General features: G+C 34.3%; 1 protein-coding gene and 1 long non-coding RNA gene across 12 annotated transcripts in view; one reads left to right on the top strand and one right to left on the bottom strand.

Annotated features, from left to right (window-relative positions):
• The window catches only part of LOC309627955, a 166,729-nt gene that overhangs the window by 34,288 nt on the left and 107,340 nt on the right, over positions 1–25,101 (bottom strand). The window lies entirely within an intron of this gene.
• The window catches only part of MTHFD2L (methylenetetrahydrofolate dehydrogenase (NADP+ dependent) 2 like), a 145,643-nt gene that overhangs the window by 82,752 nt on the left and 37,790 nt on the right, over positions 1–25,101 (top strand). Inside the window, exon 7 of one of the 9 annotated variants that reach the window (XM_082390265.1) lies at positions 411–24,208. The exons of the other annotated variants lie outside the window; for them this stretch is intronic. Within the exon in view, the coding sequence (XP_082246391.1) occupies positions 411–532 (122 nt within the window). The 3' untranslated portion in view covers positions 533–24,208. Of the gene's footprint in view, positions 1–410; positions 24,209–25,101 lie in introns of those variants that run through there. 9 annotated transcript variants of the gene reach the window in all.

Genomic DNA, 25,101 nt, shown 5'->3' with positions numbered 1-25,101 from the left:
ATCCCCAAATGAGGAAGGCGAAGCCTTAGGCGAAGCCTCCCTGGTCTACAATGAGTAAGCTTCATCAATGTATAAGAGGGCGCTTGCTTATTGATTTTTTTCCCTTGATGTCAGTAATATATCCCTAAGGTAAAAACCTAGGAAACATGGACAATAAGAGGGGAAAGACCCATAATCCCAGCCAAAGCCAACCACAGCTAACAATTTGCTGTTTGGCCTTCCGCTATTTTGTATTTGTATGGAAATCTAAATATTTACAATAGTTCTTTCAGCTGGTGTGTACAGTTTGTATTTTAGGTCTCTACACTGTGTTTCTCATAAAATGCATTATTCTAAAACATGATTTCTTTCTTTCTTTCTTTCTTTTTGGCTGCGTTGGGTCTTCATTGCTGCAAACGGGTTTTCTCTAGTTGCAGCGAGCAGAGGCTACTCTTCATTGTGGTGCGCTGGCTTCTCATTGTGTTGGCTTGTCTTGTTGTGGAGCATGGGCTCTAGGCACGTGGGCTCAGTAGTTGTGGCTCACAGGCTCTAGAGCACAGGCTCAGTAGTTGTGGCTCACGGGCTCTAGAGCGCAGGCTCAGTAGTTGTGGCGCACGGGCTTAGCTGCTCCTCGGCATGTGGGATCTTCCTGGACAAGGGCTCAAACCCATGTCCCCTGCATTGGCAGGCAGATTCTTAACCACTGCACCACCAGGGAAGTCCCCAAAACATGATTTCTAATGACTCCATAGTATTCTATATGATGAGCATACTGTAATTTATTTATTCAGTTCCTGATCGTTGGACTTCTAGATTGTTCCAAGTTTTTTACTATTATGAATATTGCACTAAACAACTGTAATCATCTTTGTAAATACCTAAGATTATTTGCAAAAGGGACCTTTAATATTTATTATATTGGTGTTAAGTTTTTTCTTTGCTTATGAATGGTTACTTGTATTCTCAAAACCAAAATTAACATTTAAACCTTTGTGTATAACAAAAGCTGTATATGTGTATATAGTATTCATATATGTATATATAATATTTCATGCCTTACATGTGTATAATTAAACAGTTTTAACATATACAAAGTTGATATATGAGTATCACTTGTAACCCATTCTCTAGGCCTGTTATTATTACAAATAGGTACACTATGAGGCTTTAGGGATACACATACAAGAAGATGGTATTCTGTGGGGTAAAGAGAAAGGGACTAGAATATGAGGCAGGGTATTGTAGTAGAAGAAGCTTGCCTTTAAAGTAAGGAGGATCTGGGTTCAATTTCAGTTTTAACCTTAAAAATCAGATTTAACTCTCTGGACTTCATTTTCAACTATTATAAAATGGAGCTAATAATACTAGTGGTACAGTCTGCTATAAGAGTTAAGTGTCTAGCACATGATTGGTACTAAATGAATGTAGTTTCTCTTCCCTTCACTTTGTCATGTTATGACTCTATGACTAATACTACAGTATGCTTTAAATGAAAATATACAAAAATTTATCATCTAGCACTAAAGGGCTTAGTTAAGTTGCTGGTACCTTGATATATATGCTGTGAAAGGTGTATATAAACTTTTACTCTTATATTTTTCCTTGACCCATGTTATCCTAAGCAAAAACATTCCCCCCAGAATGAGCATCTGGAAGCATCCCAAGGCTTAATTTCTTTTTCTTCATTTACTTGAGACCCATATATATATATATATATTTCAGCTTGTTATAATTGCATGGATTTAGGCAATCTTTCAACTCCAAGTGTTTTCATTTGATGGTATCAGTACATGATAAGCAGAGACTGATTTTTTTTCTTTGGAGATTCTTTTCTTACACATATATATACTTCCTAATTTTCATGAATAAAGCAAGTGTCCATAGCAGTATCCAAACGAACTGCTTCGGTAAAGAGCTATTAAATCAAAGACCTTTCTTTATTATGAAAAAATACAGATTTCCTTTGAACCATGTTTTATATTGTTAAATGATGTGTTGTTTATACTTAATTTTACTTGGTTACATATATGTATATCACAAAGGCGAAAGGCCCTTTCAAGAAATGTCTCTGGCCATTGTTATTATTACTCTGTTATGTTTTTATGGCCAAGTCTTTAAGAAATTTATATTGTGAAATATTTAAAATATGCACAAAAATAGCAAGAAAACAATGTTAACACCTATACGACCATCAACCAGATTTGTTAGATCTGAATATTATGTATGTTTTCAATTCTACATGCTGTACATTTCTGCAACTTGTTCTGATTAGCATTATGTTTTGGAGATTTGCTCATGTAAATACACGTAACACTAGTTGTATAATACTCAGTTGACTAAGTATCCATTTTCTGTTGATGGATATGAATGTTATTTCCAATTTGTTGCTATTATAAACAGTGCTGTAGTGTAGAAGTCTGTACACATTTCCTTGGGTTCATTCATTTTTTGAACAGATACTAATTTTGCCACTACATATATTAGGGCCTACATCAGGTTCTGGAAAACAAAGATACATAAATTATAGTTTCAGCTCTTGGGAAATTCAGAGCCTAGCAGAGGAGAAAGGAGTACAAACAAATTAGGGTAATACAGTTCACTGACATAGTATTAGAGGTATGTGTGTGTAGATATGTATATGTCTGGCTATGTATCATCTAGGAAGAGAGAAACCGAGAGAAAGAGACAATACAGAGAGAAGAGAGAGAGAGACAGAGTCCAAGAGAGACAGAGACACACAGAGACAGAAGGACAGAGACAGACAGAGACAGAGAGAAAGAGCCACTGAGGAGGAGTGACAGCTGTGTTTTACTGACTCTGAAGATGAAATGATTGAGTGGGTCCCATCCCACAGAATGAACAGAAACTCCCTGGGAAGAATGAAAGGGAAGAGGACTTTTGGTAGATTAAAGCTATAAAACACTATGCATATATCAAAAAATTTTAACTATTTCAAAATGATAGATGCCTGTCTGCGAGTGGTGAAAAATGAAATTGAGCATCTGGGAAGGACCAGACAGCAAAATAAATGAAAAGATTTGGATTTTATCCTGTAGGTTATGGGTAACCTTTAAATAGCTGTAAGCATTGGAATAACATGCTTGGAATAAATTTAAATTTTAGAACGGTTACTCTGGTAGCCCTTGGGCAAGGATGAGACTGGAAGTAGCATTGAAGTGGTTCTAAACTAATACAGGAATAGTTGAAAATCAAACAGAAACAGAAAGTAGACTAGAAAGACTTTCTGGCTTTGGATCCTGGGCATATGGTGTTACCAGTAACAAGGAAGAGCATACAGAAAGGAAGCAAGGTTTGGGGGTGGGGGAAGAAGATGAGAGGGTGGGAGGTGATGATGAATCCCATCTGAACTTGTTAAATTTGAAACACTCATGGTATATTCAGGTGGAGAAGTCCAGTAGAGGATTGAGATATGTGGATTTGGGGTGAGGGAGAAAGCTATAATCTGGAGTGATAGGTTTGGAAGTCATTAGCATCAATGGTACCGGACACTGAGGCATGGATAAAACCATGAGAGTGAGTTTGTTTATACAAAACAATTGTTTATACAATCAGTGCCATTCGCCTCCTCTTTTATTATTTTGTTACACTTCAAAATTCACAATGTGGTACTTGAGAGGACTTTTCTACTTTAAGTAAAGATACCCAATACTGTCCCATGTAAGCATGATGTACTTAAATTTTACATAATATTAAGGTATATTTTATGCCTTACATGAGTGTTGTTAAATAGATTTTTTAAAAATTAATTAATTTATTTATTTATATTTTTGGCTGTGTTGGGTCTTCGCTTCTGTGCGAGGGCTTTCTCTAATTGCGGCAAGTGGGGGCCACTCTTCATCGCGGTGCGCGGGCCTCTCACTATCGCGACCTCTCCTGTTGCGGAGCACAGTCTCCAGACGCGCAGGCTCAGTAGTCGTGGCTTATGGGCCTACTTGCTCTGTGGCATGTGGGATCTTCCCAGACCAGGGCTCGAACCCTTGTCCCCTGCATTGGCAGGCAGATTCTCAACCACTGCGCCACAGGGAAGCCCTAAATAGCTTTTTTAAGAACGAAGCTGTGTGGATTGAGCAGTCCTGTCATGTCTGACGCTTATTGGTTGGTATAAGTTCCATATGTTTCCTTTTTGCCTCTGCATAACCAGTGCTAATGAAGGATGGCCTATTCTTGCTGCAGCATTCATTTTGAATAATTGTGTAAGAAAAATATTGTGGTTTTTTTTTTCTGAAGCTTTGCTGTTTCATACTTGTTGTTCCCTTGTAACTCCACTCTTTGTCATCTTTGAAAGTACTTTTTGAGTAACATGAGAAAACATCTTTGGGAAAACAAAATACACCATATAGTAGAGGCAAAATTATGCTCTAAAAATAGAATGATTGTCTTAACTTCATAAATGTTGAATTTTTCCACATATAAACTTAAGCATCATTAATAAATGTTTCTCACAGCTTGTATTTTCTGTTTGAGCTTGTGTTTCTGGTATGTGCCTAGTGGACTTGCCATGATCATCCTTTATCCTTCAATGCATTTGATTTCCATTATATGGCTTGGCTAGGTTTCCCAGTTGACTTGCTTTTTCCAGCCTCAATTCTCACAGACTATTGCATCTTCATATAATTTTTTTCACCAGAGAGCCTGGTTTCAGTAACCATGTATTTCTCATGCTTATTATTTAATTATTTTAATGCTTTGTAAAACAAGAACAAATTATTTTTTCAGTTCTTTATGGTCTGATCATCTGATTTCTGAGGCTGAGCTGCTTAATTTTTGCTTGAACCATCTATTGACTTAAATTCATTCTTATTTTTTAAAAACTAGGACCTGAAACAAAAGTTCTACATACTTTGGATATGCTCTATAGTTTTTCCTGGCCATTTAGGCTATTTTTTCCTGGTCATCCAGTCTATTTTTTTCTATTTATTATTACACCCCTATGCTGTCTATTCAACTCTCTGGAGGGTCTGGTCAAGGCAGACATGGGTATGACATTCAGAGTCTACATGCTAGTAGGGATTAAAAGCCCTCTACCCCTCTGTTACCAAATTTTTCTCTCTGCATTAAAAACCAATAGGTTCTAGGGTATCTAATCCATATTGAATAAAGAGTGGTGCCTGAAGCCATGATATTTTCCCTGGTTATCAGTAGATGATTTAAAATCTACTCTACAGCTTCTGTGCCCTTTTGAATATGTCCCTTGGATATTATGACTCACTTCAACAAGTGGCTCCAATAAATGCTATCTGGACTACACTGAAGAGGAGGTTTAAGGCATTTTCTTTTTACCATGCCTTCAATGGACTTACCTCTTTCTAGTTTATTAATTTTTTAGTAGCCCTTACTTTATATGAGGCTGTATCAAGTCATTGTTTATAGCTGAAACAAAGCTGTTTAACAAGACCCATGTAAGGCATAAAATATGCCTTAATATTATGTAAAATTTAAATACATGATGCTAACATGGGGTGACAGTGGGTGCCTTTATTTAAAGTAGAAAAGTCTTCTTTCAAGCATCACATCGCAAATTTTGAAGTGTAACAAGATAGTGACAGAGGAGAAGGAGAATGGCAATACAGAGGACCTAGATGAGATACGTGATGAGTAAAGAACAGTACGGATTACAAGTGGGACAGCACTGAAGGTGACCACATTAGGGGATAGTATTGATGTTACTCCTACTGCATTGTGACCTCCGGTGGCCAGGACCATGTCTTATTTATCGTTGTATTTCTTGTACCTCGTGAAGAACCTTACATTGGAAACTAGAAAACTCACTGTTAAATGAATAAACTTCCTTCTTTAGAAGTCAGATGCTTACCTTGGTTTAAGGTTTTTTCCTAAAACTTGAAAAAAGCCTTCATCGGGGCAGATGATCTCTTCAGGATCCATTCAAACTTAGATTCTCCTTAACACCTTGTTTAGGGCTGTTCCACTTCCTGAAAGCTTAATATAGCATTGCATCAGCACCATTGACTCAGAGCTTACAGGTGCAGAATTCAAAGGTAAGGTAGGGAGAAGGCAGAGAAACGGCTGAGAGGTGATGACTGTCCTCAGTGAAAGAACGAGAAAATACCATTGCTTTACTTTCTCGTGTGGGTAGCAGTATGAGCCCTTCTTTGGTGAAATCATCATTCCTGCGGTACATTCGGATTTGTGGTATTGCTGAATGTCTCTCCCAAATGTGTGTTGACTGGCAGAAAGTAAAATGATTTCATTAGATCTAGAGTCAGTCATTACTAGTTGTGGCTTTGCAATAACACCGCACATCTAATTAAAATTTAGGAAGCTATTTTTTTAAAAAAAAATCAAGGATGAAGTATCACACATCAACGCTTGTGTAATAATCTATACAGAGGTGGTGTTTGAAATAGGCTATGGAGAATCTGACTGTGCACCTAGCTACCTGCTTTAGGTGTGGCTTTGGTTCTGAAGGAGAGCAACGAGAAGGAAGGAATCACTGTGTTGCCATAGATCTCCTCAGGCAGGTTTCTATGAAAGTCCTTTCCTCTCACCCATGTATATATTCAGAGAAATGTTTCTGGCTCTGGCTCTCCATCTTTCACCTAAGTGCGTTTCCTCCATTTCCTCCCTAATTTATTTCCGATTTGGTTACTTAATAATTGATTATTTTACAATGACTTACCTTTGTTACAAAACGTGAACATTAATGAGTAACTATGCATGGGTCTGGGCTTTATGACTGTGGTTGGAACAAATTTAAATAAGTCATAGTTCTTCTCTGAGTGTGCAGATTGCAGCCAATCTGCCTTAGTATCTTCCTAATGTGTGCCCTTTCAATCAAGATAGAAATCAATATCAGGGATCACATATTACATTGCAAAACAAGGGCAGTTGTATTTCCATCATGTTTCTGTTGTATGTGTCTCATAATTCATACTTACACTTATTTTAAAGATAGGCAGGAAGATTCCTTGTCTCTGTAAAACACACACACACAAAACAAAGGACACATAACATACATCTTTCACAGGACACTTAGGATAGTCATAAAAATATGTGATACACCATGTCAGAATGAATGAGAATTCCTCTTTGTACATTAAGAGTAATATAAGTTCTTTTAGGTCATTAAGATGTCACCCCAAATTTACTTTTTTTTGAATAAAAAACTACTTGAAGGAGTTTCCCCCTCCTCTACTTTATGATAAATTTTCTGACTTTTTAGTGGAAGCTCTGTATGGCTTGAAACGAACTTAGAAAATGGCATTAGTTTACTGTGGGCATTAGATGAGATCGTAAACCTGAGTAAATTTCTTCAAACACAAATAAATAGACTTTAAAACTTGTTTCAGATATAAGCTTGTGAACAGACATTATCTTAGGTCTCAAAATACTACATCCAGGAGTTTATCCTAAAGAGCAATACAAGGAGGCTTTCAGAGAAATATTCAAAGATATCCATCACAGATTTATTTATCATAGCAAAAAGTTGGAAACAGCCTAAACATCCAACAACATGAGAATATTTAATGAATGATGGTGTAGCTATAAGAAGGAATTCTTATGACCAATTACATTTTGAAAAATAATTATATTAGGTTATAGACATGCCAGAAGTCTAAATAAAACCACACACACACACACACACACACACACACACACACTGACAACAGAAAATAAAGATGAAAAAATACAACTTGAGAAGAGTTGTTACCTCAGGCTAACAGCTAATAGGTGATAGATAAATATTGATTCTTTATCTTTCTCTGATTTCTCCAAGTAAATTCTTCAAGATGTACTGATTTCAAAATTATAAAATGAAATAAAAAATATTAAGATGATCCAGTCCCAGTCTGTGGCAAGATTCTGCCTGTGGTCCATGTTGTCTTCTGGGACTGTAAACCTTTTAACGTAGAAGAGCGTGGGAGTGGTGTACTAAGCTGAAATGGCTTGTCTCCTGCAAAGCACCAAGCGTGCTAATTAAATGACTCTTCTTGGGAGAAAAGAAGAAATGAAAAGACATGTGAATTAAATGGATAAACTATATGGGATATAAATTATATCTCAATAAAGCTTATAAAAACAGATGGGAAACTGAAAGGCCTAGGGATGCTGAAATTGAGGGTAATTTTGGCTTTTAAATTAATTTAGTAGAAAGAAGTAGAAAGAAGTCATCTAGTTTTCAATTAGCACCAAGAGAAAGGAGTGGGGCAAGAATATGAGGGAAAGAGATAGGAAAGGAAAACCTGTACCTGCTCTCATTTGGGTTCCTTTCTTCTACCTTTGCCATTCTGTCTTGAATGTTCCTTGCTGCTGAAGGTCTTTCCTCTTGCCTCAAGCCCCTAGAGCTATCCAGATGTCATTAATACCTCATTCTACTGTAGTCAGTCACAGACAAATCCAGATTTTAACTGAAGCAAGCTTTGTAAATAGAGGCACAGTCATTTTTTGCCCCTGTGTTAATTATTTTAAACCTTAGAAAAACCTATTTAGTTTCAAATTTATCTGATTCATCTCCAGGACTAGCTAGTCCTTGACATTTCTGAAAAAGCATGTATAGGGACATTAAGTTTTTTTCTATGTGATTAAATAATTAATACCTTCTTATATTTGAGTATCATGGGACATTATTATTATTATATATTTTTTGCAGAATACAAAAATCAATATACATTACCAATTTTATTTCTATGTATTAGCATGGACAATCTGAAATAAAATCAGAAAGCAATTTCATTTCCAGTAATACCAACAAAGAATAAAATGCTTATGAATAAATCTAACAAAATAACAATATAACTTGTATTAAATTAAAGAAGACCAACATAAATGGGAAAATGTCCTATAGTCATAAATCAGAAGACTTAACATTGTTAAGATGGAAACACTATCCAAATTGTTATACAGATTCAATGCAATTCTTATCAATATTGCAGTTGCCTTTTTTGTAGACCTTGACAAGTTTATCTTAAAATTCATACAGAAATGCAGCAAACCCAGAATTGCCAAAACTATCTTAGAACAAAAAGAAAGTTGGAGGACTTACAACTCATGATTTCAAAACTTACTACAGAACTATGGTATCCATAGTACTATAGTTTATGTGGTACAAGCATAAAGATAGGTGTGTGTGTGTATGTGTGTGTGTGTATTTCCCTCAGTGGAATAGAATTGAGAGTTTAGAAATGAGCCGTTACATTTATAGTCAATTGATTTTGAAGAAATGTACTAAGATAATTCAATAGGGAAAGAACAGTGTTTTTGAAAAATTTTACTTGGACAAGCAGATATCCACATACAAGTAATTAAAATTGGATCCCTTCCTCACATCATATAGAAAAACTAAATTAAAATGCATTAAACACCTAAATGTATTAGCTGAAACAATAACTCTTAGAAGAAAAGAGAGGTATTAAATAATTATTACCTTCTTATATTTGAGTATCATGGGACATTATTTTTTTTTTTACCGTTTTATTTTATTTTTATTTTTTCACACACACACACTGTATTTTATTTTTCAAGAGGTAAATAAACTGACACCAAGCATTGTAAATGGATGACCACAACAAAAGCAACAATGGTTGCAATTACCAAACACGAAACACACTCATACTATGTCATAATATTGACATTCAGTCCAGTAATCCTCCACTGTAACAGCTTCTTTACTTTGCAGTGAAAATTGATTTGTATATTTTTTGCCTCTGAGTCCTTGTGGGATTTTTTTTTTTATTCAAACAGAAAGTCACAAAAATTATAATCATCCTCATCAGTTCACTCAGTCCCATGTAATTAATTTTTTTTTCATCTTGATCTTTTGTTAGCACTTTTATGAATTCATCAGAGTTTCATTAGAGTTCTGAAAATGCTTCTTCATTCAGTTCAGTAGTATCATCAGTTACCAGAAACCTGTACTTGTCAGAGTCTTTTCCATGAATTCCTTGAAGATGAAACCCTTTTATAGGAACATTTTTGCAAAAGCATCAGAGTACACCCAGAACTGTCTGTAAATGACAAAAGACTTAAAAATGACCACGGTTAAAGATTTGATGAAAGTTCATAATAATGCAATTGACAAGGAAATTTAGTTATTTCTGAGAGATATATTTTAAAGTAATAACTAGAATTATGACTTATAACATTATACCAGAACATACAAGATTTTTAGAAATTTCATGTAATGTCTGAAACATTTATATTAACATATTTCCATACAAATAACCCAAAGAAAGTTTAGTATTAGTTGTTTTTTTGTTTGTTTGTTTGTTTGTTTGTACTGCAGGTTCTTATCAGTCATCAGTTTTACACACATCAGTGTATACATGTCAATCCCAATCGCCCAATTCAGCACACCACCATCCCCACCCCACCGCGGTTTTATGGGACATTATTTTTTAAAACATAGTGGTTGTTATCAAGCAGATTTGAAAATAATCTTTGAATAGAGAGTTTCAGTATAGGATTTTCATCATTTTATTTAAATATTAGTGTTCATAATGTTTATCTATTATGGTAATAAGGGCTAATATTTGTTGAGCATTTCTGAAACATCATCTTATTTAAATCTCACAACACCCTTATGAGATTAGTAAGTTTATTATCCTTATATTATAGATGCAAAAAGTTGAGGCTTATAGTGAATTGATTTGCCATGGTCATATAATGAAGTAGCTGAACCAGCACTTGGAATCCTGTCTTATTCTAAAGCCCCTGATCTTGATTCTTCATTCTGCTTTTGGCTATTGTTGCCATAATTTTGGAAAGTGGGGATGTGCTTTTATTTTCCTTGTTTATTTGTTTTTCCTTAAGTGCCAGTGTTATAATAATTGAAGGAGCAGGCATCAAGCATGCATAACTGTTTCTCAAGAATTTATAGCTATGTTGGTCACGCTCCACATTTTATTAGTAATACTTTTTAATAGAACCCAAGGGGCATATTTAAGGAAGACAAAAAACAAGCATGAGTTTAAATTTGCAAAGCTTCCAGAGTTATATCTACACTTCTGTAACTCTCTGCCAGTTAAGAACATTTCACATTCATATATTCAAATAGCAAAAAACTTAGCATTTTCCTTATTTGAGTAGAGTATTGCTACATCTTTATTCCAGTTCTGCTTTTACAAAACAGCCTGCCATGTGTGTCCCATTCATAATGCATGGCAGTGCTAAAGAGCATAATCTCACAGAGTGAGGTTGACATGCTTTAGGAATCAATAATCTGTTGAAAGGGGCAAAAATTATCCCTTCATCTCCGTTTCTTTTTGTCATAGACCCATATTTGTTTCTAGCAAAATACGTGCTCCAACTGGAGAAGTTTTAACTCCTTGTACATTTTTTGTGTGTTTTCATGGCCAAGGAATTAATTTAGAACTCAAATCAAAATCTTTTTTTACCTATTGTTTATTCTTATATATTCATCAAATGTTCTCTCATCATCCAATGTGCCTCATTAGGGATTCTGGCCTGTAAACTCTAGATGGAAAATGGTTGGTGCACCACTAATCCTAGAATAATTATGTAAGGGAAAGGCTCCCCTCCCCTCGCCTGACCAAAGAGACAGAAAATAATGGCTCACTGATTCTGACATTGCTTTCCTGGAATCAGCTGGAGATCATAGTCACATAACAATAGTGGCTAAAACAGGTAAAACTGGGGCAATTTTGGTTTATTTATATGTGGTCCTTTAAGCCATATTTGTTTTTTACCCTAAACAAACAACTAGGGATATTCAGAAAATAACTTGAATTGCTAAAATTGCTGAAAGGAAGTTAACAATGACATTTATTTAAAGATATTTAATTATACCTTGACTTTTTTGAAAAAAAAAAGTTTGAAGCAACTTATAAAGAAAGCAACTTATATAAAGAAAGACATTTCAATTACCTAGGAATAAGGTCACTTACGGTAACTTAAAGTCATTAAAGCTATATACAACACAATATTCATATTGTGTTTGAGATTTCAGTTAGAAAACTAAGAAACCAAAGGCAATTGTCATTCATCAAATGCTACTGTATGCCAAGCACCATGCTCTGAGCTTTCATCTACCTAATTTTATTTTTACAAGAAATTTAGGGCTTTGGGAAGTGTCATTGTGTATATTTTTATAAAGGTGGAATATAATCTTACCATTAGTGTAAGAACACACAATTTATAATTGTCAAGGTGGAGATCTGTTTGCCCAAAGCCCAGGTTCTTTCCAATGACTCAGACTGCATGCTTGTGCAGACCAAGTGGCAAACCTGATTACCCTACTGGGTAACTACTAGTTCCTAATGGAGAAGCTTTCTCAAATCCCTCAGTGTGGATTTTCTTCATTTTTTAAAACAAGCATTGGATTTTTTTTTTTTTGGGTATTTAGTTTTATTATTTAGTTTCATTTGTTTGTTTTTAATAAGCGCTTTTTTTTTAACCTCAAAAAATTATTCCCTTGATTTCCCGCCTTTCATCTCAAGCCTCTTCAGAGTTCCATGCTCTGGATAGTTTTAATGTTTCCAAATGAATATGAATGTGTTGCCCTCAATTTTGTGGTCCTTGCATCACAGAGAATGATATAAGCAACTAGTTATTCTCCCAAAACAAAGCTTGTAGGCAAGGTAACAGACCCACCCATTAAATCCCTAAGAGAACAGAGAGTCTTTTTCGTTCTTTCAAGGTGCCCATTCTTTCCTGACTTTGGCTTGCATACTGACCCCATCTATGGTAGTGGACTCTGTAAAGTTTGGCTCCAAACATTGTTTAATAACATTGTTGTTATGCTTTATGGAGGACCAAACTTAGAACTAACACCGTTTCAGTTTGTTGATAGGTGTGACAGAACAACCCTCTTGTTACTATTTGTCCCAGCTGTTGTTATGGGATGATTATATGCTAAGGTTGTGACACTCTCTGTTTGTGGAGGGTGGGGTCTCAAGTGAAGAATGAAATCATTCATTATATTCATCACCACAATCTTTCCAATGTGTAGAAAGTGGCATGACCCTCAGATCAGAAAGGTGAATGGGGTGGTGAAATCTTTGTTTGGCGCTAAAGACAGATCCTTCTATTGGGCTTGAAGGAAATGGATCAGAGTGCCCACTGGTGTGTTTTTGTCAGTGGGAAGGAAGATATGAAAGCAAAGACTGGTAGCAGGTACAAAAGGCACCCAGGCGAGTTGTGGTGGACTTGTACTAGCTGTGTGAGCTAGGCTATAGTTTGATTTCAAGCAAACTTAGAATTTTGCAAAAGCAGTGTCCCCACTGTGAGCTTGACAGTTTCCAAATACTTAATGATTTTTCTCATGAGAGCAGTGGTGATATTAATCAATAGGATTTTTTAATACTGTAAAATGATATGTCATGACATTTGGAAGATCTGTCCTCCCCACAGGTACTTCTTTCATGCCCATCCCTCCACATCACTGGGTACACCCAGCCAGAGTTTTTCCAAGAATTGAATGTAATACAAAACTAGATGTTTCTGACCTTTTCAGTGGAGAAACCAGGTTTCAAAATTCAGGATACACCTGAACTGGAATGTTGATCAATTGAAATTGAATCAGCCTTTCTCTTTTCCTAAGTGACTAGTGGGAAATAAAATATTTTGTATATCATTTGACTATATGGCAAAACATTTTTTAAGTTAATAAACATAGTTATTCTAGAAAATAAGAAAGGTAGGTCTCTGTAGAGTAGAATAAGGATATTCCACTAAAAGAAAAAAGCAATGAGGAACAAATAAAATTCAGAAGTCTGAAGCTGTGAAGTTAGCCCACGGGTAGGAGAGGGCTGAGACTCAGGTGAATGCTTGAAAAAAAGTGCTGGCATCTTTATGCCCACACAAGTTGTGCACATAGCTCAGGACCACATCTGCACAGCTTGAGTGACACTGGGTTCTGGGAAAGGTGCCACCTGCTTTCTACTCTCTTGGCTGAGCTTAGAACAGCAGTACCTCCTGCCATATAGCTTGGGGCTCCTGCAGCACAGCTGGTACAGTTATGGGAGTCTGGATCTGTGCCTTAGCAGGAACAAACCTGGAAGTGGATCTGTGAAGAGTTGCAACCCTGAGTGCCAGGCCTGCTCTGGAGCCAGACCACCAGCAGAGCCTGTGTTGAGGCCACCACAAACTTGCTGTAAGAGACCAGGATGCCCTAGGAGGAGATATCTTGTGGAAAATGGCTATACAAGCACTTAACAAAGATAACAAAAGACAAACAACAAACTTGGTAAACAGAAAAGCTGACTAAGGAAAATAAGCATACTAGTACAACCAGAAAGGACTTTTAAAAAAGTTATTTTGATTTCATTAGCAAGATGAAGAAGGGATTACAACCATGAGAGAAGAATGAAATTTTAAAACAAGAAAAAGGGGGTTATGCAGCAAGAACAGATAATTATGAAAAATAATTAATTAGAAACATTGTAGATGAAGAATTGTTATTGAAATAAAAAAAAATAAAACTTTAAAGCAGGCTGAATACAGTGAACACAGAGGAAAAGTAAATCCACTGGAATAATACAATGAACTCATCCCAGAATTAAACACAAAGAGATAAAGTGCTAGAATATATGGCTTGAGATATGGATGATAAATTAAGAAATTTCTCCAGAAGGAGATATTAAAGATAAATGTAAACAAAACATTTTAAGGGAAGATCACTGATAATTTTATGAAGCTAAAGAGAGATATGAGTCCTGAGTTTGAAAAAATTTACCACGTGCTGAGAAATATTACAGTAAAATAATTACACTTAGGTACATAAGATGAAAACTTCAGGACTTTGACAATCCTAAAATATACAATGGAAAAAGAGGGTATCTACACACAAATAAGAATCTGCAGTGAAGATTAATTACTTATCAGTGGTTTTGGTGCCAGAAGACAATGGAGTCATATCATCAAAATTTTGAGGCAAAAACATTTTAATTTAGAAATTTGTACCTAATTTAGAAATTTGTACCTGAGTGATAGCTGAACTATCACTCAGAAGTGAGGATGAAACAAAGAAATTTCCAGATACATAAGGACTCAGAAAGTTTATCTCCTTTAAAATGAGTCCCAAAAACAGAAGTAGAAGACAAGATGTAAAGGTAAGTCCCCCCGCCAAAAAAATTATACATCATCTGAGCACTGACTATATAAAATATTAATAATTCAATTTAACATGTTTGATAAGTTGGGAATAAAATTTCCAGTCAATGATAGTATTGGATTTGTGGGGAGGAAGACCTTGGAGAGTGAGTAAAAGTGTGGGACAAAGAAAACCTCATCATTTGAAATTTTCAGGAGTTCTGGCTCTTCTCTGAAACTCATTAAAGAGGACCCAAATAAACAGAGAAAGATACCATGTGAATATGTCACTTTTTAATCAAATCAGTATATGGAGAGTATTGTCTGTATGTTCCAGTTTTCCCAGAATAGTTCCAGCTTATTCCATATCTGGAATTCCATTTAGTTTAGTGTTGGAATACAGACACACACGCACACACACACACACACACACACACATATATATGTGTATGTGTGTATATATATATATATATATATATATATATATCATTATATATACAATGTTATATATATAATGTATATTATTATTTTTAGTAGTAGTAGTATGCATTGTTATTATTGTATTGAAAATCCAGAATGGACGTGGTGACTTCCATATTGTAATTCCAGACTTTACCATCATCTCATCTAGTATAATGTGACACATCTTTGCAGTGAAAAGAGTTGTTATTTTAATTCGTGATTAAATTTAAAAGACAGAGATAAGCCATCTTTCTTTCCCTCTTCTTTCCTGACACAAAGGTACCTCCCTTTGAACAGCATGCATGGTACCTGCTGAGTAAAATAAAGTGTGCTTAAAAATATCAGACACTGCAGAGAAACTCAATTAATTTTAATAATGGTTTGTTTTTTTTATTGAATTCATGGAATCAATGTAAAGCTTTTAGAGTTTTATTCTGTAAAATATTAAACATCTGACATTATAGTGAATATTATAGTAAATTTGGTTTAAAAGTTCATCATTGAAATGAAATAGTTTTTGTGATGATAATATGAACATAAATATCAGTGCAGAATAATGATCTGGAGAGGTTGCTCAGAGTTCTTACCCAGGGGGACAGGCAGGCTGCAAGAATAGAAAGCTCCATAACTCTTCCTAAGGGAAATGATTTTATTTGGAGAGAGTATAGGGAAGTTCGAGCCTAACGGCACTGTCAAATACAATGAAGATTTTGGTGGCAGACAATTAAGAAGAGGCTGGTAGTCCATGAAAGCTACAAGCTAAATCACAGATCAGCTATATGTTTAACAGAGAGAAACAAGGAAAGATAAAGCTAAGAAAACACCTCGTGTGGTTGGAACAAAAGACTGGCCTCGAAAACTACCCCTGTAAAGAAGCTTGACTCTAACTGAATCAGACTGTAGAACAGTCTATTCCCCAAGGTATTGTTGAAATAATACAGCAATCAATAGACAATTAGTGGAGTCTAAAAGCTGGGTGTGATACCAATAGAGGAAGACTAGCTAAAAGAGAGAGACTAGCTTACCAGAGGGATCAGAGAAAGATATAGTTAAAGAGAACTTTGTTAAAACCACTGTCATCCCATGGTGACTGTTTATGCCCAAGGCTGTGCTCTTTGAGGAGTGATATCAAAGGATGCACACTACAGGTAAAATAGATTTCACTGAAGTAGTATAGCCAAGTCACTAAACAAATAAACAATAAAAACAACAAAAGAAATTCAAGTACGATAGATCAATATCCAGAGTTGCTATAATATGTTATTTAAATGTCTAGTTTTCAAAAAAATATTGAGACATGCAAAGAAACAGTAAAGTGTGAGAGCAATATATAGAGAGGGAGAAAAAAAGCAGGCAAAAGAAAATGCCTTTGAGAGGACCCAGATGTCAAATTTAGCAAACAAGACTTCAAAGGAGCGATTGTAAGTATATTCAAAGAAGTAAAGGAAACCATGCTTAGAGAAGTAAAGGAAGCCATGATAACAATGTCTTAGTAAAAAAGAATATCAGTAAAGAGATAGAAATTATTTAGAAGAACCAAATAAAAATTCTGAAGTTGAAAAGTGAAATAACTAAATGAAAAAATTTTCCAGAGAGGTTCAATAGTAGATTTGAACTGTTAGAAGAAACAGTTAGGGAACTTGAAAACAGATCAATAAAGTTGTGCCATCTGAAGAATAGATAATAAAAAGAATAAAGAAAAATGAAAGGGCCTCAGAGCAATGTGGAAAACTATCAAGCACACCAACATATGTGCGATGGAGTTACCAGAACGAGAGGAGAGAAAGAAATGAGCAGAAAAAAATGTTTGAAGAAATAATGGCTGAAAACTTCCCAAATTTGATGAAAAACATTGATGTACAAATGCAAGGAGTTCACCAAGCTCCAACTAGGATAAACCCAAATAGATACACCCTCAAACATATCATACTTAAAATGTTGAAAAGCAAAGAAAAAACCTTACAGCAAGAGAAAAATGACTCACCACATATAAGGGAACCTCAATAAAATTAACAGTTCATTTATCATCAGAAACAATGGAGGCCAGATGACAGTGAGATAACATATTTACAGTGCTGAAAGGAAAACTGTCAAACAAGGATCTTACATTTAGTAAAACTATCTCTCAAAAATGAAGGCAAAAAACATTTCTAGATAAATAAAAACTAAGAGAATTGCCAGCTGACCTGCCTTACAGGAAATACTAAAGAAGCCTCTTTAGGTTGAAAGCAAATGACCCCAGATAATAATTCAAATGCACACATGCCAAAAAAACCAAAGAGCTCCAATAAGGTAATTATATAGGTAATTATAAAAGACATATAACTGTATATTTCTTTTTTCTTCTCTTATTTAAATAGTAAATACATACAAAATATGTATATAATTGTATTGATGGGCTTATAACATATACAAATGTAATATATTTGATAATAGCATACAAAGGAGGCAGATGAGAACAAAACTGTAATGAACTGACTCCAGGTGGTAAGTTTAATCCACAGGAACAAATGAATAGAAACAGAAGTGACATTTAGTTCTTGCTCTAATATATTCTCTCATATATCCTAAAAGACATAAAGTTATATAAAATAATATTTATGACAATATATTGTTGAGTTTGTAACATATAAAGATGTAATAAGATATAATATGTATAATAATAATAAATTTAAAAAGGGAGGAAGGAATAGAGATACTAGGATTAATATTTCTATATCCCATTGGCACTAAATTAAGATAAATCTAGAGTCAATTCTGATAAGTTAGTATGTATACTGTAAACTTTAGGGCAACCACTAAGAAAATAAATAAAGAATAAAGTGAAAAAAATTAGAGAAATTAAAATGTTACACTAGAAAATATTCTCTTAATTAAAAAGTAAAGCAGTAAAGGAGAAACAGAGGAAGACAAAATACATGAACTATATACAAAAATTAATGTAAAATGACAAACATAAATCCAGCCCTACCAATGTAACACTACATATGAATTGATTAAGCAATCCAGTCAAAAGGCAGGGATTGTCAGACTGGTATAAAAGCAAGATTTAACTATATGTTGTCTATAGGAGACACACTTTAGATTCAAAAATACAAACAGTTTAAAAAGTAAAAAGGATGCAAAAAGATACATTATGCAAAAAGCAACCATAAAAAAACAAGAGTGGCTATACTAATAGACAAAATAGACTTTAAAACTAGGAAACAAAAAAGTTACTAGAGATAAAGAGGGACATTTTATAATGAAAAAAGTGTCAACCTATCTAGAAGATATAGCAATTATAAACATTTATGTACCTAAAAACAGAACCCCAAAATCTATAAAGCAAAACCAGATGGAATTGTAATGAGAAATAGACAATTCAGTAACAATAGTTGAAGACTTCAATATCCCACTTTCAACAATGGATAGCAGAACTAGTCAGAAGAGCAACAAGAAAATATAAGACGAACAACACTACACACTAGTTACACTTAACAGACATCTTTAGAGCACTCCACTCAACAACAGAATACACATTCTTCTCAAGAACACATGGAAAATTCTCTAGGATAAGCTATATGCTAGGATTTAGAGCAAGCCTCAATACATCTTAAAGGACTGAGATTACATAAAGTATGTTCTCCAACCACAATGGAATGAAGTTAGAAAGCAATAATGGAAAGGAATTTGGGAAATTCACATATGTGTGGAAATTAAGCAGCACACTCAATAACTAATGGGTCAAAAAAGAAATCACAAGGAAAATTAGCAATTACTTTAAACTGAATGGAAATGAAAACATAACACAGCAAAACTTATGGAATGCAGTTAAAGCAGTGCTTAGAGAGAAATGTATAGCTGCAAATGTCTGTATTTAAAAAAGAAAAAATGTATCAAATCAACATATTAGCCTTCCAACTTGGAACACTAGAAACAGAAGAGCTGGCTGTACTCAAAGGAAGCAGAAGGAAGGAAATAATAAAGTTTCCAGCATAAATGAAAGTAATAGAGAATTCAAAACAATAAAGATTATAAACAACACCAAAATTTGTTTTTTTGAAAAGATCAACAAAATTGATAAAACTTTACCTAGAATGACCAGGAAAAAAAAAAAAAAGGGAAACATCAAATTACTAAAATCAGGAATGAAAGAGAGGACATGATTACCAACCTTACCAAAATAAAAAGAAATTGTAAGGGAATACTATAAAAACTATAATGGGCAAATTCCTAGAAAGACACAGACTACCACAACTGACGCAAGAAGAAATAGAAAATCTGAGTAGACATTTAACAAGTAAGGAGATTGAATCAGTAATTTAAAAGCTTCCTCTCACAAAGAAAAGCCCAAGCCCAAACAACTTCACTAATGAATTCTACCAAATATTTAGAGGCAAATTCATACCACTTCCTCAGAAACTTTTCCAAAAATAGGAGAGATGGGGGCATTTCCCTACTCATTCTACGAGGCCAATATTATTCTGATATTGAAACAGACAAAGAAAAAGTACAGACCAATATTCCTTATAAATATAGATCCAAAAATCCTCAATAAAATACTAGCAAGCTTAATCCATCTATTAGTAAAAAGGATAACATACCAAGACCAAGTGGGATTTATACTAGAAATATATGGTTGCTTTAACATACAAAATCAATTAATGTAATACACACCATCAAGAGAATAAAGGGCAAAAACTATGTGATCATCTCATTAGACGTAGAAGACGCATTCAACAAAATGCAACATTCCTTCAAGATAAAAACACTCAACAAACTAGGACTAGAAGAAACTTTCTCAGTTTGATAATAGGCATTTTTTAAAAGTCCATGGCTAAAATCATACTTATTGGTGAAAGAGTTAATGTTTTTCCCTAAGATGAAGAACAAGACAAAGATGACCATTCTCACCACTTTTATGCAATATTATACTGGAGGTTCTAGCCAGGGCAAGAAGAAATAATAAAAAGCATTCATAATGGAAAGGAAAAAGTAAAATGATCTCTATTTGCAGATGACATTATCTTGTATATACAAAATCCTAAAGAATCTAAAAATTATTAGAACTAATAAATGAGTTTAGCAATGTTTCAGGATACAAGATCAATATATAAAAATCAATTGTATTTCTATACATTAGCAATGAATAATCTGAAAACACAATTAAGAAACAATTCCAAAAATAATAAAATACTCAGGAATAAATTTAACAAAAAGAATAGAAAATATCCTACTCTGAAAAACAACAAAACATTTTCGAAGAAAATTAAAGACAACATAAATAAAAAGAAAGATGTCCCATATTCATTCATCCCATGTTCATAGTTTTCCATATGATTTTTAGGATTAAGTTGTCAATTTCTGAAGGAAGTCTGCTAGGGTTTTGACAAGAATTTCACTGAATCTGTAGAACATGTGAGGAGTATTGCCATCTCAATGATATTAAGTCTTTTTAAATCAATAGCTCTGGAACAACTGGATATCCACATATGCAAAAGAATGAAGTTGGACTGCTTCCTCATACCATACACAAAATTTAACTCAAGATGGATCATAGACCAAACATAAGAACTAAAGTTATAAAGCTCTTTGAAGAAAATATAGCAGTAAATCTTCATAACCTTGGGCTAGGCAAAACCTTCTTAACTATGACACCAAAAGCACAATCAACAAAAGAAAAGAATAGATAAATTGAAGGTCATAAAAAATTTTAAAAACGCTGTGCTTCAAAGGATATATCATCAAGAGAGTAAAAAGACAACCCAAAGAATGTGAGAAAATATTTGCAAATCAAATATCTGATAAGGGATTTTTATCGAGAATATACAAAAAACTCTTACAGTTCAGCAGTGAAAAAACAAATAACCTAATTAAAACATGGACAAATGATTTGAACAGAAGTTCCTCTAAGAAGTTATGCAAATAGTCAATAAAATCACATGAAAAGATTCTCACCATCATTATCATTAGGGAAATGCAAACCAAAACCAAATACGATACCACTTCACACCCACTAGGATGGCTGTAATCAAAACTGCAAATAATATCAAGTGTTTGCAAGGAGGTGGAAAAATTGGAATCTTCATACATTTCTGATGGAAGTATAAAATGGTTCAGCTTCTTCAGAAAATTATTTGGCAGTTCAGGATGGTAAACGTGGAGTTACCATATGACTCAATAATTCCATTCCTAGGTATATACCCTAAGAAAAAGAACACGTAACCCCACACAAAGCTAGTACACAAATATAGCACCATAGTATGATTCCATTTATATAAAATGACCAGACTTGACAAATCCATAAATATAGAAGTATAGATTAGTGATTGGGACTAGGGGAAGAGAGAAATGGGGAGTGCTAATGGATAAGAGGTTTCTTTTGAGGATGATGAAAATAGTAAAAAAATTGATTGTGGTGATAAATGCATAACTTTGTGATTGTGGTGATGAATACTGAAAGCCACTGAATTGTAGATTTTAAATGGGTGAATTATATATCAATAAAGCTGCTAAGAAAAAAAATGCTATGGACAGAAATGACTTGGGATTAATTGTGGTACACACATAATTCAGACTTTCTTCCAAATGAGATGAGATATTGTATCAATTGAAGCAGAAGCAGTCATTGTCAAAATTTGCAATTTTTAAAAATATGCATACACATATGTATACATATATGTGTATGTATTTCTTTTCTGCTCATCATTGATATTATAGAAATTTTGAACGTTTAAATAATATTTTAGTCAATCAAACTAAGTGTACTAGAGTGGAGTTGAAATTTTATAAATGAATCATCTAAATTTTATTTGCATTTTATTCAAAATCAATTGGAAATTTCAAATCTAAGTATTCAATGAATGTAATACCAAGACTCTGCAGGTTTTATTGCACTTATTTGAATTTATTACAAACCTTAATTTATTGAAATATAGCTTTATGACTCAAAGAATAAATAGAAAAAATTAAATGTGAACTATCAAAAGCTGTATACAGGGGCTTCCCTGGTGGCGCAGTGGTTGAGAATCTGCCTGCCAATGCAGGGGACACGGGTTCGAGCCCTGGTCTGGGAAGATCCCACATGCCACGGAGCAACTGGGCCCGTGAGCCACAACTACTGAGTCTGCGCGTCTGGAGCCTGTGCTCCGCGACAAGAGAGGCCACGATAGTGAGAGGCCCGCGCACTGCGATGAAGAGTGGCCCCCGCTTGCTGTAACTAGAGAAAGCCCTAGCACAGAAACGAAGACCCAACATAGCAATCAATCAATCAATCAATCAATAAATCTTTTAAAAAAAAAAAAGCTGTATACACATCTAATTTTTAAATTCTATAATTAAAATTTGGAATATCTCAGTTAATGGTATGAATCATTTGATGGAGTTCATATTTTCAATAGGATAAATTCATAGTTGGTATTAGAATACACCAAAATTTTCATGGATGTATGTAGTCATTAGGATCAAAATTAGGGGAAAAAAGGAAAAAGAGTGGCACAAAAAGTAAAATCAGAAAATATAACTGAGACAGTGGAACACTTTAAAATTATATAAATAATTTTATGCCATTAAATTTTAAAACCTAGATTGAAACTTAAAACCTGGATAACATTTTAGAACCCAGAGGGAAAAAATGACCAAAATTGGCCCAAGATGTAGAAAATCTGATTAAGCTACTAGTATAAAATAAATTGAAATGGTAAACAGAGTTCTTCATATTAAAAGACATAAGTAATAGATGATTTGGAGATAATTTCTATTAATTCTTTAAAAAATAAATAATTATGCTTTATACAAACTTAGTTATGGGATGGCAAGGAGGGGGATAGGCAGGGGAAGGGTGACAGAAAGGGAGAAGAAACATTACCCAATTTAATTTATAAGATTATGATAATAATGATATCAAAACAAGACAAAGGTGACAGGGGAATAAAAAGCCTTCAGCCTAGTCTTATTTCTGAATATTAGTAAATTAAAAACAACAGTATTAAAAGAAGACAAGAATTCAAATTTTTAAAACTGTATAACTATTACTCTTATAACCTCAGTGGATGCAGAGAAAGCAATTTATAGTAGTCAACACCTATTCATGATTTAATAAAACAACAACAAAGAAACAAATTTCTAAAAAATCAGGAATAATCCTAAAAGCTAGGAATAAAGGACATTTTCTTAATCTAATGAAAGTTATCAATTGAAAATAAATAGAAAAAATATAATCAATTTTTAAATACTAGAATTATTCCCTTTAATTTAAGGATGAAAGATAGAAAACAACTATTTCTGCTATTTTTCCTGGCACTCTGTCATTTTTGCCCTATTCTACTGGTTAGATTGATTTCCATGGCCAGGCTCAAATTCAAAGCACTGTAAAAAAGACTCCACCTCTTAAATAAAGGAACTACAAGGTCATGTTGACCTAAAACAAATAAACTGACAGTTATTTCTCCACCAGGCTTCCCTGGTGGCACAGTGGTTGAGAATCTGCCTGCTAATGCAGGGGACACGGGTTCGAGCCCTGGTCTGGGAAGATCCCACATGCCACGGAGCAACTAGGCCCGTGAGCCACAACTACTGAGCCTGTGCGTCTGGAGCCTGTGCTCTGCAACAAGAGAGGCCGTGACATTGAGAGGCCTGCGCACCGCGATGAAGAGTGGCCCCCGCTTGCCGCAACTAGAGAAAGCCCTCGCACAGAAACGAAGACCCAACACAGCCAAAAATAAATAAATAAATTAATTAAAATATTAAAAAAAAAAAAGGATTTATTCCAGGTCAGCAAAGAATTGCAGTTCAGGGTCTGCAACCATGGTGAGCCATGTGCAAATCCCCAGCAAAAAAAATAGAGAGGAGAACTCTTTTATAGAGGGGAAAAGGAAGTTGGGAAGACTAGTAAACAAAGCATCCATGGCTTTATATTGACTGAGTGTGACAGTCTCTCATTGGCTGAGCTCTTTCCAGGAAAGAAGAGGAGGTCTTTCTTCTTCCTGTTGGGCTCTGCTATCAGCATAAGGCATGGGAACTCCCCTTTCTGGTCTCCTGACTCTATTTATTTAATGTTTCTGTTTATTAATTTTTTATGGTCACATGGTAAGCAGTTTGAATATAGGGGAATGGGGATAAAAATTAGCCTTTAATGCATTATATAACATATTTCATAATGCTATATATACTTACATATATGTTCATAAAATAAGACAAAATTTAAAAAAATTATTTTATATTGGACTATAGTTGACTTACAGTATTGTGTTAGTTTCAGTTGTACCACAAAGTGATTCAGTTATTCATATATCTATTCTTTCTCAAGGTCTTTTCCCATTTAGGTTATTACAGAATACTGAGCAGAGTTCCCTGTGCTATATAGTAGGTCCTTGTTAGTTATCTCTTTTAAATATAATAGTGTATATGTCAATACCAAACTCCTAATTTATTCCTTCCCCCCACCTTTCCTCTTTGGTAACCATAAGTTTGTTTTCTAAGTCTGTGAGTCTGTTTCTGTTTTGTAAATAAGTTCATTTTATAATTTTTTTTAGATTCCGCATATGAGGATATCATACAATATTTGTCTTTCTCTGTCAGACTTACTTCACTCAGTATGATAATCTCCAGGTCCATCCATGTTGCTGCAAATGGAATTATTTCATTCTTTTT

Source organism: Balaenoptera borealis (assembly GCF_965194805.1).
Source record: "Balaenoptera borealis genome assembly, chromosome: 4".
NCBI lineage: Eukaryota > Metazoa > Chordata > Mammalia > Artiodactyla > Balaenopteridae > Balaenoptera > Balaenoptera borealis.
This window is presented reverse-complemented; position numbering and strand designations above follow the sequence as displayed.